The 19541-nt window shown below is 54.1% G+C and overlaps 1 protein-coding gene across 1 annotated transcript in view; it reads left to right on the plus strand.

Annotated features, from left to right (window-relative positions):
- The window catches only part of CFAP99 (cilia and flagella associated protein 99), a 34412-nt gene extending 15453 nt beyond the window's left edge, over window positions 1-18959 (plus strand). Inside the window, exons 6-15 of the mRNA XM_032253964.1 lie at window positions 3931-4011; window positions 4197-4268; window positions 5158-5229; window positions 5474-5562; window positions 6319-6523; window positions 14079-14220; window positions 14445-14596; window positions 15336-15541; window positions 17712-17865; window positions 18005-18959. Coding sequence (XP_032109855.1) covers window positions 3931-4011; window positions 4197-4268; window positions 5158-5229; window positions 5474-5562; window positions 6319-6523; window positions 14079-14220; window positions 14445-14596; window positions 15336-15541; window positions 17712-17865; window positions 18005-18121 — 1290 coding nt within the window. The 3' untranslated portion in view covers window positions 18122-18959. The remainder of the gene's footprint in view (window positions 1-3930; window positions 4012-4196; window positions 4269-5157; window positions 5230-5473; window positions 5563-6318; window positions 6524-14078; window positions 14221-14444; window positions 14597-15335; window positions 15542-17711; window positions 17866-18004) is intronic.
- Window positions 18960-19541: the final 582 nt, after the last annotated feature.

Here is a 19541-nt window from a genome sequence, read left to right on the forward strand (position 1 = left end):
TGTCCTGACTGGTCATGGGCTCTACCCGAAGCACCAGCAATGGACTGAGCTTCCCAGAACCAATGTGGTTCCCCAGCAGGACTAAGGACTGCATGCGAGGGGAGGGGATGGTGCTGGCAGGCCCCAGAGTCCTGCCCCACTCCCACCACCCTTCCAGTCTCAGTAAAATCCCTCTTCCCAGAGAGGCTTTTCATAAACGCCTCAAATATATCGGATCCTTCACTTAGTTTCCTTCTCACTGATCCTGGCTTCTTTTCTTCACAGAATTGGAGTTTAGAATTGTTTAGTAATTTGTGGGCCTGTCTGCCTCCTCCACTAGTCATCCATCTTATTTGTCCCATATTCTCTTTTTTTTTACATTTTATTTATTTTATTATTATTATTATTATTTTGAGTCTCGCTCTGCTACCCAGGCTGGAGTGCAGTGGTGCAATCTTGGCTCACTGCAACCTCCGCCTCCTGGGTTCAAGTGATTCTCCTGCCTCAGCCTCCCAAGTAGCTGGGATTACAGGTGCTGGCCACCATGCCTGGCTAATTTTTGTATTTTTAGTAGAGATGGGGTTTTGTCATCTCTGTTGAGACCAGTTGGCCGGGCTGGTCTCAAACTCCGGACCTCAGGTGATCTGCCTGCTTTGGCCTTCCAAAGTGCTGGGATAACAGGCATGAGCCACTGCACCTGGCCATTGATTGTCCCACATTCTTAATGCCTAGCAGCCTAGTTATGGCTTAAAGAAGATCCTCAGTAAATACCTGTTGGATGGATGGATGGATGGATGATCAGATAGATAGTAGCTGGATGGGTGGGTAAATGAATGGATGAGTGAATGGGTGGATGGATAGATGGAAGGATGGATAATGGGATGGGTGAATGGATAGATGGATGATTGGATGAATGGTTGGGTGGATGGATGATCAAATGGATAGATAGATATATGGGTAGGTAGGTGGATGGATGTCAGATGGATGAAGAGATGATCAGGTGGATGGATGATCAGATGAATGAGTAGATAGATGGGTGGGTGGATGGATGGTTGGTTAGATGCATAGAAGGATAAGTTGATAGATGGATAGTCAGATGGAAGGATGGGTAAGTGGATGGATGGAGATCAGATGGATGTATGGATAACAGATGGGTGAATGGATGGATAGATGATCAGGTGACTAGATTGATGAACAGACTGGTGAGTAGGTAGATGGGTGAGTGAATGAATGAATGAGTGGGTGGATGGATAGATAGATGGATGCATGGAAGGATAATAGGATGGGTGAATGGATGACTGGATGGGTGGATGAATGGATGGATGCATGTATGCATGGAAGGATAAGTGGATGGGTAGATGGATGGATGGATGGATGGATGGATGGATGGATGGATGACTGGGTGATTGGATAGATGATTGGATGGATGATCAAATGATTGGATGGGTGGGTGAGTGAGTGGATGGATGATCAGATGGATGGATAGATGATCAAATGGATAAGTGGGTGATTAGATGGATGAGTAGATGAGTGGGTAGGTGAATGAATGGACAGGTGGGTAGATGGATGAATGGATAGATGGACAGATGGATAGATGGATGGGTGGATGGATGATTAGATGAGTTTATGGAAGGATGATGATCACATGGGTGAGTAGATGAATGAATGGATAGGTGGGTGGGTGGGTGGGTGGATGGATGGATGGACAGATGATTAGATGAGTTTATGGATGGATAGATGGATGATCACATGGGTGAGTAGATGAATGAGTGGGTGAGTAAATGAATGGGTGGGTGGGTGGATGGATGGATGGATGAATGGATAGATGGATGATCAAAGGGATGGTTAGATGGAGGGATGAATAGATGGGTGGATGGATGATTGGATGAATGATCAAATGGTTGGATGGGTGGGTGAGTGAGTGGATGTATGGATGATCAGATGGATGCATAGATGATCAAATGGATAAATGGATGATTAGATGGATGAGTAGATGGGTGGGTAGGTGAATGAATGGATGGGTGGGTAGGTGGATGGATGGACAGATGATTAGATGAGTCTATGGATGGATAGACGGATGATCACATGGGTGAGTAGATGAATGAGTGGGTGAGTAAATGGATGGGTGGGTGGATGGGTGGGTGGATGGATGGACAGATGGATGATCAAAGGGATGGATAGATGGACAGATGGATGGATGGACGGATGGATGGACAGACGGGTGGTGAATGGGTGGATGAATGAATGATAAGATGGATGGATGACTGGATGGAGGTGGATGATGGTGAATGATCAGAGATCTTGTTGTTGAGCAACCCCACAGTTGCCCCATCTCTATAACCTTCTGTGTTTCTGACTCCATCTCCCCAGGACTCAGTGTGTTTATCCCAGGTCATCCTGCCACCTTTTCTCTCTCTCTGTCTCTCCCTCCCTCCCTGGTACAGCCCCTGCCTAGGCCCTCACCATACCCTCCCATGCTCTACAGCTGAGTCTCTCTCAGTACAATCTGTGAGATGCTGGTGGACATGCACCTATTCTGCATCCACAGGGCGGCTGTGCTGAAACTATCCTCTACCCTCCCTGCCCTGCCCCATGCCTGAGACATCCTTCCCCTTCAGGGTTGAGGGCCCACTGTAATTCATTCATTCATTCACTCAACAGATAGTTACAGCGTGCCTAGTGTATGCCCGGCACTGTGACCTCATGAAGCATGCACTTCAGTGGGGGACGCAGACAAAATCAGAATAAGTAAAACATATGTTGCATTAGTTGGTGATAAATGCTGAGGAGATTTTTAAAATGCAGACAAAGGAGATAAGAAGTGTTGGAGTGGTTGTGATTCTGGATTGTGAGGCCAGAAAAGGCCTCCTGAGAAATGCCGTGGACTAAAAACCAGAAGTGAGCAAGTGAGCCTCGGGTCGTCTCAGGGGAGAGCATTCCACATAGGGGGCAAGGCACACAAAAAGACACTGGGGCGATGCCCACCCTCTCTCAAGTGTTTGAGGACAGCCGGAGGGGCTGGAGTGGAGTGAGGCGGGCAAGGGGGAAGGTGGGGTACTGGTCTGGTCACACAGCCACTGGAGAACACATCGAGGCAGGCTGCTGCCAACACAGGGTCCCTTCACCTGCCGTGGCCAAGGAGCGTGGGGAGAGGCAGTCTGCGGAGATGTCTTGAAGCAGGAGGCAGGATGGGAGATGGATGTGGGTGTGAGAGACAGAGGTGACGAGGAGGACTCTGAGGCATGGGTGGGGACTGGATGGCAGCTGTGCTCACTGAGGCTGAGGAAGGGCTGGTTTGAGGAAGATTTCGGGTTTGGACTAGGTGATTTTTCATGACTGTGAGATGTGCAGGGGAGAAGGCAACGAGTAAGGGTAGATGCAGCAGTCTGGAGCTCAGGGATATATAGGCTGGCGCCCCCCCCCCCGCACCCCTCAGCGGACACAGCTCCGGCCACGTTATGGGAGCCTCCCGTGACTGGACTCAGGGATGGGGTCTAGCCAGCCTGGCCTCTGCAGCCTCCCCTCCCAACAGCTCACTTTGCAGGGGTCTGTGATATTCTCCCAGCCTCTCCTGCCCAGGCAGCCCTCTTCTGCCTGTCCCCCAGTGTCCAGGGAGCTGGCTGCCTCTCCCTGTTGCTCCTGCCCACCCTGGCCATCCCATGCTGGCCGATGGTGCACCCTCAGTACTGCCAGCTCAGGTCTTACCCCACCCATCCATCCCAGGCCGAGCTCCAGACCCCAGGCCAATGACCATCCTGACCTCCTTCCCTTCACCCCCATCGCTGACCCACCAGCGCCCAGTGGCATTAGCACCAGCCCTGCTTCTCCGCCAGTGCAGGCCGCCACCGCCCTCCCCTTCACCCACATCTACCCAGCTGTCAGCCCTGGTGTTTCTCGGCCCCTCCCAATCGCAGCTACTGACCGCAGGCTCTTCTCCCACCACTTCAACAGGTCCCCCAGAGCACCTACCGTACGCCCAAGGAGCAGCAGCAGCTGGAGACGGTCAAGAGGTACAACCGCCGAAAGGCCGAGGTGAGCTGTGTGCGACCCCCACCTTCCTAGAGACCCCATGTAGGGGATGTGTGAAGGGAAGGTGTGGCAGGGGCGAGGGAGGAGGAGGCAGGAGGAGGAAGCTGGCTGGGAGCCTCATCCTTCCATGGCCTGGGGGACACCGGGCAGTGGCTGGTGGGACTGGAGCCGCCGCGTTCCTGTGGCAGGAGCTGCTGCTGAGGGCAAACGTTGAGGAACTGCGCTGCGCCATGCCCAGGTCCTGCAGGGAGCCCACACAGGTACCAGCCAGCTCTCTCAAGACCTGCCATCCAGGTGGCATATTCTCAAGCCATCAGAAAGTTCCTCCCAACGCCATTGCAGTGGCCACTTATGTAGCCTTCTACCGCTGAGGGCCGGGGCGGGGTGGATTCCCAGTAACACTGGGAAAGTGGGCTTCGAGCCCACTGTGGTGTGGCTCCTATGCGGGCGGGTGTAGACGCACATGCATGTCCCCTGGGAGGAAGCTAATGGGAAAGCACCTGCAGGCCCTGGCCCTGGCTGTCTCCAGATGTTCCGTGACGAGCACTGCATGCTTCTTTAAGGAAAAAACCAACACAGGTATGTTTGCCAATAAAGAAAAAGAAAAGCAACACGGACAGGAGCACGGCCCTGCTGGGTGGCAGTGGTCCCACTGTGAGGGCATGAGGGCAGGCCCAGGGTGCGCAGCCCACATGGTGCGTGTGGTGGGGCCTCAATGGCTAAGCGCTCAGAGGGGTGGCCTTTGCAGCCACAACCCTCACTGCAGCTTGCAGTGCCCATCCTGGCAGCTGGATGCTGGGCTGGGAGCAGACAGGCTTGGAGAGAGGCCCTGGGGGCCAGCCAGACCCCAGCTCTGGGGTGGCTGACGAGAGGGTCACTGAGCCTGAGGCCAGGCTGCCCTGACTGGGAGCCGCTGTTCCCAGGCCCAGCACCCTCCCTGTTCCTGCCTGGGTGGAACCCCAGCAACGCTTGCGAGGCATTGGAAGACGGATGCTGAGCTAGGTGGTGATAGGGATGGCAGCTGGAGTGAGGACGAAGGGGAGGGAGCCAGGCCTCCGCGGGGGCTGGGCCAGCATCTACCTGGAGTGTGTTTGGGGGTATCCAGCAGGCACAGGTGCCAGGCGGCCAGCTCTGCCCTGACTCCTGCAGGGCTCCAAGCAGCAGCTGCAGCTTCAGTTCCCACCCCGAATCCGAAAGACTCCAAAGCTGACCTTCTATAGGGTGAGGAGTGCTCCTGGATGGTCACGCCCCTCTCCCTGGGCACCCATCCCTCCAGACCTTTTCTGCCTCTAGAGGCTCAGATGACCTGAGCTGGGGACCCAGAGCCCCAAGGATGGTCACACCCTGGGGGAGAGGGAAGCACCCTGGCAGGGGGCAAGCATGAAGGGCACAAGGGCAGGAGGAGCCCTGGCTGCTCCCAAGGGTCCCCTCAATCCCCCACCACAGCCAGTCCCCACTCCCACAGCCCGACAGCGTCCTGGTCAAGCTGAACACCACGGCTATCCTGCGGGAAGGGGCCTTGTACCAGCGCCAGGTGGAGCAAGAGCTGCAGAGGTGAAGGGTGGCAGCCCCCACCTGCGTTCTACACATCACCCTTGGGAGCAAAGGCCCAGAGCAGGGCCTGGGGGCAGGGGGCATCAGTGGAGAGAGGCTTGGGGTCACAATAGGCTGTGGTCCTGCACAGCAGGGGCGGCAAGCAGGATGATGCCAGGGCCACAGGTGCACCTTACAAAGATCATCCCGGCTCAGTGAGGGGCGTGAATGGGGGTGGAGGGACTCAGCAAAGGCCGGCCCACCCCAAACCTCCCTTGGAGTTACCTTGTCCCTGGACCCCCTCCCGATGGCCCTGTCTCCTAGAGCACCAGGGCTGTAAACCCCTGTGCTTACCCCACACGGTGTGGTCGCGTCTTTCCTTGTCTGCAACTCAGGCTGTGGGGGAGCGTGGGCGGCTGGCCAGACGGAGGAGTGGACACACAGAGGGGGCACAGGGGGAGGGTGGCCAGGCCGGAGGAGGACAGAAGGCTGATGGATGGACAGATGAGGGACACAGGGTTGGTGGATGGACAGACAGTTGGACAGAGTGGATGAAGGGAGGGGTGGGTAGATGGGGCTGATGGGTGGACACGAAGGTAGGGGGAACCAAGGGATGGGTCGACGGTGGGTCGGGGGCAGGAGTAAGGGCAGGCCACACAACTGGGTGTGTAGAAGCCCATGCCTGCACGGCCGCTGTCCCCCAGGGAACCTATGGCCACCCAGTAGCCTCCATCATGGGAGGAGCCCCAAGCTGTGCTTCTGTCCCTCTTTGCCCAGGGTTGATAAGCTTGTGGACGGGGCTGGGGACTTCTCTGAGTTCCTCGAGTGGCAGAAGAAGATGCAGGCGAAGGACCGGGAGGAGCAGCTGGCCGCGGGCGAGTGCCGGCGGCTGCAGGGGAAGCTCAGCCACGAGGAGGCCGTCCTGGCCCGGCAGAGCCTCGTGCAGGAGAACAAGCAGAAGGCGGAGCAGCAGAAGGAGCAGGTGGGTGCCATGCAGGGCAGCTGGCCATGGGGCGGGCAGCTAATGTGTGCCCACCGGGAGCTGCAGGGTGGGGCCAGCAGAGGAGCCGAGTGTCCACAGCGCCCCTGTAGGAGCTACTGATGTATCGGTCCCAGCTCCTCCTCCTCAAAGGACACACTGCCTAGGTGGGCACTGTCAGCCTGTGCTCCCCAAGAATGCCTGTTCCTTCCAGTGGGGCTCCCAGTGGCCCAGACCATCAGGGAGCCTCAGTCCCAGGAGGCTGGCCTGTACGCTCTCTCCTGGGACGTAGCCTTCTGCGGGCCTGCAGGCAGGGGCTTGCTCCGAGGTCACTCTGATCGCTTCTTTTGATGGTTTCATCTGTGTCTGTATTTAATTTTAAGGTTTGCCTTTTCCTTCGTTTTTATAAAAATAGGGATGCCAGGACAGGCACAGTGGCTGATACCTGTAATCCCAGCACTTTAGGAGACCAAGGCCAGAAGATCACTTGAGCCCAGGAGCTCAAGATCAGCCTGGGCAACATAGCAAAATCCTGTCTCTATGAAAAATATAAAACTTAGCTGAGCATGGTGGCATGTGCCTGTAGTCCCAGCTACTCAGGAGGCAGAGGTGGGAGGATTGCTTGAGCCCAGAAACTCAAGGCTGCAGTGAGCCATGATCATGCCACTGCACTCCATCCTGGGTGACAGAGCAAAACTGTCTCAAAAAGAAAAAAAAAAAAAATGAAGTCCAAACAATATGCAAAGGTAGACTCAGAGAAGTCTCACCTCTTGTAAGTCTGTAACTTACAACCCATTTCCACCTTCCCTTCTTAGGGTGGAAATTGTAGGTCCTTCTTCTCATTAATTTCTGGATGACCTTTCTTGTCTTTCTTTCTAAGCAAATAACACAACTAACACTTTCCTTCCCATTTTTGTTACATAAAAGGTCACGCCTTGCTTTACCTGTAAAGAATAATGTGCAAGGTTTTCCCCTTTACAGAGGTGGATTTTCTGGGTACCTTGTAGAGGAAGTTCCATTTTCAGATGTCACACCGAAGAGTAACTGGATAGGCAGGAGTGGCTGCCGTTTGGGGCATGTGGCTTCACTGCAGATGGCCAGTCATCTCCCTGGGACCTTTACCATCTCCACTCCCCCAGTGTGTGAGAGGGCTCTGATCCCCATGCCCAGCCACAGAGAGTGCCACACTGAATTCGTGAATTTGTGCCAATTTCTTGGGTGACAAATAGTATCTTGGTATAGTTCCAATCTGCGTTCCATTTATTTATCTGTGAATTTGAGCAAATGTCCATATATGTAAGCCATTTCTGTGTCTATTTCTGTGAACTACCTGTTCATGTCTTTTGCCCATTTTCTATTGCACTTTTGACTTCATTTCCTTTTTTTTTTTTTTTTTTGGTTCTTTAACTTGACAAATGTAACTAAATATATTTATGATATATAACATGTTTTGTTGTTGTTATTTTTCGTGCTTTTTTGTTTGTTTTTTTAAGATGGAATCTCACTCTGTTGCCCAAGCTGGAGTCCAGTGGTGCGATCTCGGCTCACTGCAACCTCTGCCTCCCAGGTTCAAGCCATTCTCCTGCCTCAGCCTCCTGAGTAGCTGGGACTACAGCTGTGCACCACCACGTCCAGCTAATTTTTGTATTTTCGGTAGAGACAGGGTTTCACCATGTTGACCAGGATGGTCTTGAACTCCTGACCTCAAGTGATCCACCCGTCTCGGCCTCCCGAAGTTCTGGGATTACAGTTGTGAGCCACCATGCCTAGTCTAACATGATGTTTTGAAATACAAATACATTGTAGAACAGCTAAATCAAGCTAATTAAGATGTGCATTGTCTCACATACTTATTTCTGGTGAGAACACTTACAATCTACTCTCTTAGCAATTTTTCTTTGTTGTTGTTGTTTTTTCTTTCTTTCTTTCTTTCTTTCTTTTGACAGAGGCTCACTCTGTTTCCCAGACTGGAGTGCAATGGCACGATCTCAGCTCAGTGCAACCTCCATCTCCCAGGTTCAGGCAGTTATTCTGCCTCAGCCACCTGAGTAGCTGAGACTACAGGTGGGTGCCACCATGCCTGGCTAATTTTGTATTTTTAGTAAAGACAAGGTTTCACCACGTTGGCCAGGCTGGTCTTGAACTCCTGACCTCAAGTGATCCACCCACCTTGGCTGCCAAAAGTGCTGGGATTACAGGTGTGAGCCACCATGCTCAGCCACAGTTTTTTTTTGAGACAGGGTCTCACTCTGTCACCCAGGCTGCAGTGCAGTGGCATGACCTCAGCTCATTGCAACCTCTGCCTCCCAGGCTGAAACCATCCTCCCACCTCAGCCCCCCAAGTAACTGGCACTACAGGCTTGCACCACCTTTTTAGTAGAAACATGGTTTGCCATGTTGCCCAGGCTGATCTCTAACTCCTGGGCTCAAGTGGTCCACCTACCTCAGTCTTTCAGAATGCTGGGATTACAGGCAGGTGCCTCTGCGCCCAGCCTAATGTTCTTTATATGTTAGGAAAAATAATCCTTTATAATATATTGTTGCAGATGGCTTTTTGTTCCAGTTTGTCATTTGACTTTGTATATGAGGTTTATGATGTGTGTTTGCCATGCAAATACTCCTTTTATGTCTTCAAATTTAACAGTCTTTTCTTGTGTTGTGTTTGGAGTTAGAAAATACCATTCTTGGCTGGGTGTGGTAGCTCATGCCTGTAATCCCAGCACTTTGGGAGGCTGAGGCAGGCGGATCACCTGAGGTCAGGCGTTCGAGACCAGCCTCTGGCCAACATGATAAAACCCTGTCTCTACTAAAAACAAAACAAAACAAAACAAAAAGTAATAAAAATAAAAATTAGCCAGGTGTGGTGGCACACCCCTGTAATCCCAGCTACTTGGGAGGCTGAGGCACAAGAATTGCTTGAACCTGGGTGGTGAAGGTTGCAGTGAGCCAAGATCATCCCACTGCATTCCAGCCTGGGTGACAGGGTGAGATTCTGTCTCAAAGGAAAAAAAAAAAAGAAAATGCCGCTCTTCTCACACTAGGTTATAGAGGGATTCTGAGGTTCTCTCCTGGTCTCAGGATGTCCAGCTGCACACATTCATGTGACTAATATTTTTTCTCACTAACTTAACTAGATTAGGTGGCACTAAATACTTGACGGAAAAAGAATTTTAGTTTTTTCTTTTTTTTTGAGATGCAGTTTCGCTCTTGTTGCCCAGGCTGGAGTGCAGTGGCACGATCTTGGCTCACTGTAACCTCCGCCTCCTAGGTTCAAGCGATTCTCCTGCCTCAGCCTTGTGAGTAGCTGGGATTACAAGCATGCGCCACCATGCCCAGCTAATTTTTTTTTTTTTTTTTTTTTTTTTTTTTTGTTTTTTTTTGAGACGGAGTTTCGCTCTTGTTGCCCAGGCTGGAGTGCAATGGCGCGATCTCGGCTCACCGCAACCTCCGCCTCCTGGGTTCAGGCAATTCTCCTGCCCCAGCCTCCTGAGTCGCTGGGATTACAGGCACGCGCCACCATGCCCAGCTAATTTTTTGTATTTTTAGTAGAGACGGGGTTTCACCATGTTGACCAGGATGGTCTCGATCTCTTGACCTCGTGATCCACCCGCCTCGGCCTCCCACAGTGCTGGGATTACAGGCTTGAGCCACCGCGCCCGGCCCCTAATTTTTTGTATTTTTAGTAGAGACAGGGTTTCTCTAGGCTGGTCTCAAACTCCCCACGTCAGGTGATCCACCTGCCTTGGCCTCCCAAAGTGCTGGGATTACATGCGTGAGTCACCGTTCCCAATACCAAAAAGAATTTTAGTTTTCCTTATGCAATTAATATTGGACTGGTTGCTTTTAATGCCTTAATGTGTTTTTTGTTGCTTTTTTTTTTTTTTTTTTTTTTGAGATAGAGTCTCGCTCTGCCGCCCAGGCTGGAGTGCAGTGGCATGATCTCGGCTCACTGCAATCTCCACCTCCTGGGTTCAAGTGATTCACCTGCCTCAGCCTCCCAAGTAGCTGGGACTAGAGGGCACGCCACCACACCCAGCTAATTTTTTGTATTTTAGTAGAGACAGCGTTTCATCATGTTGGCCAGGATGGTCTCCATCATCTCCTGACCTTGTGATCCTGCCTCAGCCTCCCAAAGTGCTGGGATTATAGGCATGAGCCACTGTGCCCGGCCACCTTTATGTGTTTTAATGAACTGTAACTTTTTTTTCCGCTTGAGGTTCTGTGACCACAACCCGACCCATGGGCGCCCTTTCATCTCCTCCTCTGACCTTTGGGCACTGCTCTAGAGCCTTCCGAAGCATCTTTTCTGTTGAGAGGAGAGCTGTTTGGGGCCTACCTGAATGTTCTCTGCTTAAGACACAGACTCAGTTATTCTCTAAGGAACCTCTGTGCCTCACAGAAGCCAGCATTGAGTTTCCTATCTGAGTGCTTTTCTCGTTTTTTTCCAACAGTTACCAGGGGTTTTTTGTTTGTTTTTTGTTTTGAAGACAGGGTTTTGCCATGTTGGCCAGGCTGGTCTTGAACTCATGGCCTCAAGTGATCCACCCGCCTCGGCCTCCCAAAGTGCTGGAATTATAGGCATTAAGCCACCATGCCTGGCCTACAGTGACCAGTTTTAAGGTAGTCTAGCTTGATTTGCAGTAGCTTTGAAAAAAAATTTTAAAAAAGGTACTCTAGCAATGGGGCTGGAAAATGATATATTTTTAAATGATGGCTGGGTTCAGTGGCTTACACCTGTAATCACAGCACTTTGGGAGGTCAAGGCAGGTAAATCACTTGAACCCAGGAGTTTAAGACCAGCCTGAACAACATAGTGAGACCCCATGTCTACAAAAAAAGTTTTTGTTTTTGTTTTGAGACAGAGTTTTGTTCTTGTTGCCCAGGCTGGAGTGCAATGCGTGATCTCAGCTCACTGTAACCTCCGCCTCCCGGGTTCAAGTTGTTCTCCTGCCTCAGCCTCCTGAGTAGCTGGGATTATAGGCATGCACCACCACCCCTGGGTAATTTTGCATTTTTAGTAGAGATGGGGTTTCTCCATGTTGGTCAGACTGGTCTCGAACTACCAACCTCAGGTGATCTGCCCACCTCAGTCTCCCAAAGTGCTGGGGTTATAGGCATGAGCCACCGTGCCTGGCCCAAAAAATGTTTTTAATTAGCCAGGCATGGTGACACACACCTGTGGTCCCAGCTACTTGGGAGGCTGTGGTGGGAGGATTGCTTGAGCTCAGGAGGTTGAGGCTGCAGTGAGCCCTGATCTTGCCACAGCTCTCCAGCCTGGGTGACAGAGTGAGACCCTGTCTTAAAATAATAATGATAACTTGATGAACTATACTAATAATTAGACATATTGAATAAAACAAAGTGGCTGGGTGCGGTGGCTTACACCTGTAATCCCAGCACTTTGTGAGGCCGAGGTGGGTGGATTACCCGAGGTCAGAAGTTCAAGACCAGCCTGGCCAACATAGCGAAACCCTGTCTCTACTAAAAATACAAAAAATTAGCTGGGCGTGGAGTCAGGCGCCTGTAATCCCAGCTACTTGGGAGGCTGAGGCAGGAAAATCACCTGAACATGGAAAGTGGAGGTTGCAGTGAGCTGACATCACACCCCTGTACTCCAGCCTGGGTGACAGAGCCAGACTTCATCTCAAAAAAAAGAAATTCACATAATAACTTGTTTTTTAATCTGTTATCACTGTGAAATTAACCCAGAATAGCTATCACAGTACCAACACTAAACCCCCTGGGTGAGGAATGACATTTCATGCTTCGGTTGTCATGGGTAATCATTCTTTGAAAACTTTTTTTTTTTTTTGAGATAGGATCTTGCTCTGTCACCCAGGCTGAAGTGCAGTGTATGATCATGGCTCACTGCAGCCTCAACCTCCTGGGCTCAATTGATCATCCCACCTTAGCGTCCTGAGTAGCTGGGACCACAGGCATGAGCCACCAGGCCTGGCTAGTTTTGTACGTTTTGTGAGACAGGGTCTCACTATGTTGGTCTCAAACTCCTGCTCCAGCAATCCTCCCACCTCAGACTCCCAATGTGCTGGGATTATAAGTGCGAGCCACTGCGCCTGGCCCTGAGTACATTTTACGGAAGTATTCAGGCAAAGTGTTTAAGCAGCATTTTCATCATTTCCCCACTTGATTCTGGTCACATAAATGCTGTTCCATGTGATCCACCTTCATTTTAATGTTGAAGGTGCCAGTGCAGGTAACTGAGAGCTCCAGCTTGGCGAACCATGCTCTGTGGTAGGAAGGAGGGGGGACGTGTGGGAAACCTGGTGGGACCTCCACAGCAGGCCCAAGGATGCATGTAGCTGCCCCTCGCCCTGCGACAGCGGGCAGGACCGTGGGTCCAAGGCTGGTGTCCAAGTAGACGGAGCCAGGCATGTGACCCTGGACTCGGGCCATGCATGGGCCGCTCTGCTGCTGCCTGCCTGGGAACCCTAGCCTTACTCTGAGCCAAGCCAGGTGGCCACACAGGCATCGCGTGCCAAACACCGATCCCCGTCCCCGCTCCGGCCTGTGGGCCTCTTTTCCTTCTTCCCCTGCTCATTCCACTGTCTGCCGACTTCCTGTTCCGTGCTGAGGCTGGTGCTGTGGCTGATGGGGACACCCTTTCCTGAGCCCTGGCTGGGTGCTGGCCCTGCACCCAGTGCACCTGAGGAGGTAGGCGTGGCCATCTTCACTTCCCAGCAAAGAAACTGGAACCCTGAGAGGCCCGAGAGCTCTCCACGGCCCGGGAGCTGCCAGGGTGGCAGAGGCAGAACTTAGCATCCTGTGTATCTTACTCCCAAGCCGGAGCCTTCTCTGGGGCCTGCTGCTGCCTCCCTGATTCCACATCCCAAAGAGCCAGGAGGCACTGCCGCCCTCTTCTGTACTCCCAGCCTGAGGCGCCCAACGGTTTCCGTGCCACGGACCCTGGCACTGTGGCTGGGGTGGAGGGCGGCGCGTGCCACAGCCCGTGGCACTGTGGCTGGGGGTGCAGGTTTGGATCTGCCTCTTTTCTCTCTTTGCTCGTTGTCTACTTGACTGATATGGGACTCCTGCTATTTTTTGGTGCCCACTTTTTTCACCTCATATTTCCACACAGGCATTTCTCCATCATATTACCAAGTTTTCATAGAAACTTTTAAAATAATGTTTAAATTTCAGAACAATTTTTAAATGTACAGAAAAGCTGTAAAGAGAATACGGATGTTCCACGTCCCCGCTTCCCTGGGTCCCTCCATTGTGAACAGCTCACGTTGCCAGGTGCACTGGGTCTCTAAGGCCACCACAACAAAGTGCCACAAACTGGATGGCTTCAGATGCCAGGAAGGCACCCCCAGGACCACGTGGGAGGCAGGGAGAGGGTGTGAGGTGGAAGCTCCCCACAGGCCCAACCTCCAGGGCACAGCCAGGAGCAAATGGACTTAGACCTGGGTTCTGGGGTGGCTCAGGGGCAGGGACTAGGTCCACCCTCAGACCTCATGCTGCACCCCGGGCCACGGCGGGACCAAACAGGGAAGCCAGCGCAGCCCCACTCACCGTGGCAGGTCCACTGTCTGAGCAGATGGCCAAGTTGATGCTGCAACATGCCAAGAGACGGCTCCAGGAGGACAGGTCCAGGAAGGAGCTGGTGGAGCAGGTCATAGAGGGGCAGAAGAACGTCAAGGCAGCTCAGGCGAAGCTTGTGAAGGGCCGGCGGCAGACAGGTAGTCGGGAGCCAGGTGTCACAGGCCCTGTCCCACCCTTCCCTGCTTGGGGCCTGGGCTGCCACCCTTTCCTGAGCGAGCTACTGTGGGTGGCGAGGGTCAGGGGCCCCTTAAGGGCCACACTGAGGCCAGAGGCCTGGCTGGGGAACCCGGGGAGGTGCCTCCCTGTCCAGTGCTTGCCCTGCCACCCACCAGCCACCTCAGCTTCTGGCTTGGCCCCCAAGTTCAGGAGGTGATTGAAGCAAGCCGGGGGTTGCTGCAGCGCAGGGCACAGGAGGCCCAGGAGGAGCAGCGGCGCCGCTGTGAACTCATCTCCCAGCTGCGTGCACTGGAGACGCAGCCCACGCGCAAGGGCAAGCTTGTGGACCTGACCCAGGTGAGGATGCAGTCCCGGGTGGGGCCCGTGCCTCTGGGAGCATCCGCGCTGGCACTCCCGTGGGACGCTGTGTCCGGGGTCCCACCAGCGCCACAGTGGGTCTTGTACCACCTGAAACCTGGCCTGCCACCCTCCATGACTCACGTGCCGTGGGCCTGGGTCGGCCCCGAGAGTTCACAGTCCTGCTGGTGAGGCAGACACTGAGCCAGTCCTCTGTAACCCCTGGGGGTGGCCAAGGTGGACTTCAGAGACTACTTAGGAGCTGCCTGCTGAGGGAGGGCCGGGGTGGAAAGGCAGTGTAGGGAGAGGGCAGGTGTTCAAAGGGTGGATGGAGGCTGGTTGGAGCAGGAGGCTGAGGAGGGCCTGCTGGAAGCCCGTGTGAGAAGGCATGGTGAGGGCCCAGGCCTCCGAGGAGCTTGGGGAGCCAGCTGCAGGGCCTGGCCCAGCCCCAAGGCCGTGGGGAGTGCAAACGGCTGTCTGCCTCAGGCCCCGAAGCCTGGCTGGGTAGATAGTGATGAGCTCCATTTGGGACTTGCCTGAGATGTGCAGCCCCATACAAGGTGCAGCACCACAGAGGGAGCCCAGGCTGGAGAGGCTGGGGGGGGGGTCTCCCAAGCAGTGTCCAAGCAGAGGGAAGGTGGGCAAGGGGTGGGGCTACGGAGCAGGGGAGGGGGGTCCTGGTGGGAAGCATCAGGGCCCAGCACAGCTCCCAGCTTGGGGCCTCCCCGACCACCCACAGATCCCCAGCTACGGCCTGGAAGGAGAGATGTCCATAGTGGAGCTGCGAGAACGGCTGGCCCTGCTCAAAGAGAATCGGCGGCACGAGGAGGAAGAAAAGCGGGATCAGATCATTCAGAGCAAGCGCACCAAGAGCCAGGAACTGCAGGACACGCTGGAGCAGATCTCACTGTGCCGAGCAGCCATGGGGAGATCCGCAGCCTTGAGGTTGGTGCTGGGCTCAGGGAGGGGACTCTGGGTGGGCAGGGAGCAGTAAGCCTACCTTGCACCCGCCTGGGCAGGTCTTGAAACAACCCGCCACCCTCCTCCCTCCTGCCCAGAAGGTTACCTTGCCATAACTCCCCCCACCCCTATTACTGTATTAGGTGATTTCCAGGCACATAGGAATGGTGCAAAATTCTGCAGCCATGGCTCAGATGCCATGACCTAGATGCAGCCATTTTTGCACCCAGCTCAATGGGTACAACCTTTCACCATATGTGCTTCACGTAGCCAGCTAGCTATTTATGTCTGCAGAAGCATTTGGAAGTAGTTGCAGGAATCAGACACTTTATTCTTAAAACTTCAGCATACATCTTCTAAAAAAAAGATTGGCCTATATAAAACCACAGCACCCTGACACCACTAGAAAATTGAACAAAAATTCCCGACATCATCTAAATATCTCATCTTTTTTATATTTCTCCAGGTGTTCAAAGACTGTTAGCCAACTTTTTTTTTTGTTTTGAGACAGAGTTTTGCTCTTGTTGCCCAGGCCGGAGTGCAATGGCACTATCTCGGCTCACCGTAACCTCCACCTCCCGGGTTCAAGCAATTCTCCAGCCTCTGCCTCCCAAGTAGCTAGGATTACAGGCATGTGCCACCATGCCCGGCTAATTTTGTATTTTTAATAGAGACGGGGATCCTCCATGTTTGGTCAGGCTGGTCTTGAACTCCCCACCTCAGGTGATCTGCCAGCCTCAGCCTCCCAAAGTGCTGGGATTAAAGGCGTGAGCCACCACGCACAGCTAGCCAACATTTTAGAAAGACTGTTTGTTGTACCTTTTTTTTCTTTTTAAACCAGGATCTAGTTGAGGGTCTCAGCTAGCTCCTGTGCATGTACACACGTACTGATGCCTTTTTACTTGTTTTCGGGACACTCTGGTGATGTTTTTTAGCCCTGTGTGGCTGTCCTGTGCAGCCAAGTCAGACATGGGCAGGCGTGTCCCCTGGGGTCAGGCTGGCTTCTGGACAGTGGCCTGGTTCCCGGGGAGGCCCAGCTGTTGTGGCAGAGCCTCTTCCAGAGCCTGACATACAGGGCCCCCAAGAAAGTGTCTGAGTGGGACTGGCCGGGGTGGATCACAGGGTGGACAGAAGGAGGGACTAATCATTGCTGATGGAAGAGAACCCTTCACTGTTGGTCCTCAGAGGGGCTGCTGCTCTGCTGCAATTCAGAGGAGGCACAGGGCAACCGCTGCTGGTGCTGTTCATAGCTGGCTGGCTGCCTACCAGATCCCCAAGGTGGCACACACCCGGAGAGCTCATCACTTCCCAGCTGCTGGCCATGGCCTGGCGGAGCTCAGATGCAGTGTGGTTGGTGTCGGGGTGCTAAAAAAATAAAGGTGGAGCACAGCTCAGGCATGCAGCCAGCCCCGGGGCACAAGTTCACCAGGGGCGACCTGGACAGTCAGACAAGAGCGATCTAGACAGGGAACGGCACATGCAAACACTCTAAGGCTGTGAAGTGCACTGACGCCAAAGCCAGCAGGGAACAATACAGATCATCAGAAGGACCAAGGGCCGCGCGCGCAGATACCTGCAGCGATGCACACCACAGCATGAGCAGGGGGTACCTCCAGGCAAGAGACACAGCGTGAGGGCAAAAGGGGCTTTCACATTTGTACCCCGAGTATCCATATAGTTAGTACACCTGTTATACTTTTTTAAAAATGTTAAGTTTAAAACAAAGAGCTGCGGGGGGCCATAGCTCATACCTGTAATCCCAGCATTTTGGGAGCTGAGGTAGGAGAATTGCTTGAGCCTGGGAGGTCAAGGCTGCCTTGAGTCGTGATTGTGCCACTGCATTCCAGCCTGGGCAACAGAGTGAGGCCTTGTCTCAAACAAACAACAACAACAACAAAAATTAGACAAAAGAAGAAAAAAAGAAAAAAAAAGAGCAAAAGGGTAGAGCAGTTGGAGACCGCCCCCCCCCCGCCCAGCCCCTGTGCGGTGGTCCTGTCTGGGAGCCCCAGGGCCTCGCTGCCTGTCCTAAATCATTCCGGTGAACATCTCTGGCCGCCTAGCGCTCGCCCCCGCATCGCCCGGACCCGGGTGGCATCCTGGGTATGGCCTGGGCCTCCCACCGGCCAGCTCCTGAGCCCTCCGCGTCTCCCGCCAGGTGGGAGGAGAAGAAGGCGGCCCCGGCGGCGCCCACGCAGGACGAGCGCGTGCAGCAGCTGCGGCGCAGGATCTCGGAGAGGGCGGCGGAGCGCTCCAAGCAGGCGGCCTTGCTGCACGTGTCGGCGCCGCGGGCCGCGCGCCCCAAGCCTCGGGTGAGTCCGAGTGGCTGGAAGGAGCCCGGGCAACAGAAAGCCGGGGCCGGGTGGGGAGGGCGGGTGCCACGCGCGGGGACTAGCATCGCGGGGCGGTGGGGGTGTCCCTGCCCGCGCCGACGCGTCCCCCGGCCCGCAGGCGCAGCTGGAGGCCCAGCACTGGCTGGAGCAGGAGCGGAGCCGCGAGCGCAGGCTGAGGGCGCTGCAGCGGGGAGGCTCGGGACCCGGGCCAGCGCGCCGCCTGGAGGCTGCCTGAGCCGGGCGGAGCGCGCCCCAGCAGCTGCGGGCCACGCCCCAATAAAGCGTGCGGCCCGCGGTGCGCGCCTCCTCTTCCTCGGCCTGGAACCCCTCAGACCCGGACCCCCTGCCCCCGCACCCTGACCGCACCCCGCTCCCTCCCTCGTCCCCGTCTGCCCAGAGAAGAGTTGCCAGATAAAAGGCAGGACGCCCAGTTGCTGCACGGGGGCAAACTTATGCTAAACAAGTATCCGCCCCTTATCGGGAATTCCACTTAACTGGGCGTCCTGCGTTTTTATAAGCGAAATCCCAGGTCCTAGCACTTCCCTACAGCCCAGCGCAAGGCATTCCTGGTGCCCACCTCTTTGAAGCTCCCAGACCCCTTCCGATGTGGAAATCTGGAACCCCCACCCTTTGCCGGCAGCCAGGTGGCTTCACCTGGGGAATCCTCAAGACTAGGTGGCCACTGTGAGTGTGCGTCTGGCCGGGTAAGTGGCCAGTATTCTGGAACGCAGCGTTGCCCTGGCCCTTCACGGGCCCCCACCATCCTCACTACGAACTGGCCTGCTCTGTTCTGCTGAGGAGGAGGAGGCCACCAGTGCTCAAAGAGGGATGTGACCTGCCTAGAGGGCCAGAACTCAGAGCTTCACCTGGCTGACTTTAGAGCATCCCCTCCTCCCCTTTCTCCAGCATGAGAAGCAGGCAGATCCAACAAGATCAGGGCCACTGGAGGCAGCAGTTCACCCAGGGCAGGGACCAAGATGGCTGGGTTCTGCAGTGTCCAGGGCGTCAGCTCGAGAAGGCTCCACCTTGAGGACAGGCTTGCTGAGTGAATACCTGCTGGTGAAAGCCTCCAGCTTTATGTGCTGAAGAAAGCACATAAAGCCACTTTCTTCCCAGGAAAGAGAGAAAAGGGTCAAGTCCATGGGGTGGTGAGCAGTAAGGAGTGGGGGAGTGGAAACTGACACAGATAGATGTCCAGGGGAGGTATGTTCCTGGCGCCAACTCCCAATATCCTCCTTGGGCCTGCAGAGGAGATGGCACTTCAGATGAGGTGGCTGGGTCCCTGGGTACATTCAGACCAGGAAGGTAGGCATCTCTGCGGTGACAAACAAGAAACTAAAGAACCAGAGCCCTACTCCAATATTCTGAGTTTGAGAGAACCCCAGGACTTTACCGCCCAGGTGGATAAGGAGAAGAATTTTCATATCTCTGTAGAACTACAGCTGGGAGCAGATTAAATTTCATGTAAAGAGATAAACATTGGCGGGGCATGGTGGCTCATGCCTATAATCCCAGCACTTTGGGAGGCTGAGGTGGATGGATCACCTGAGGTCAGGAGTTTGAGACCAGCCTGGCCAACATGGCAAAACCCCGTCGCTACTAAAAATACAAAAATTAGCTGGGTGTGGTGGCAGGCACCTGTAATGCTTCTACTC

This window comes from Sapajus apella, unplaced genomic scaffold, assembly GCF_009761245.1.
Source record: "Sapajus apella isolate SASKATOON/1434 unplaced genomic scaffold, GSC_monkey_1.0 scaffold85, whole genome shotgun sequence".
In the NCBI taxonomy this organism is placed as follows: Eukaryota; Metazoa; Chordata; class Mammalia; order Primates; family Cebidae; genus Sapajus; species Sapajus apella.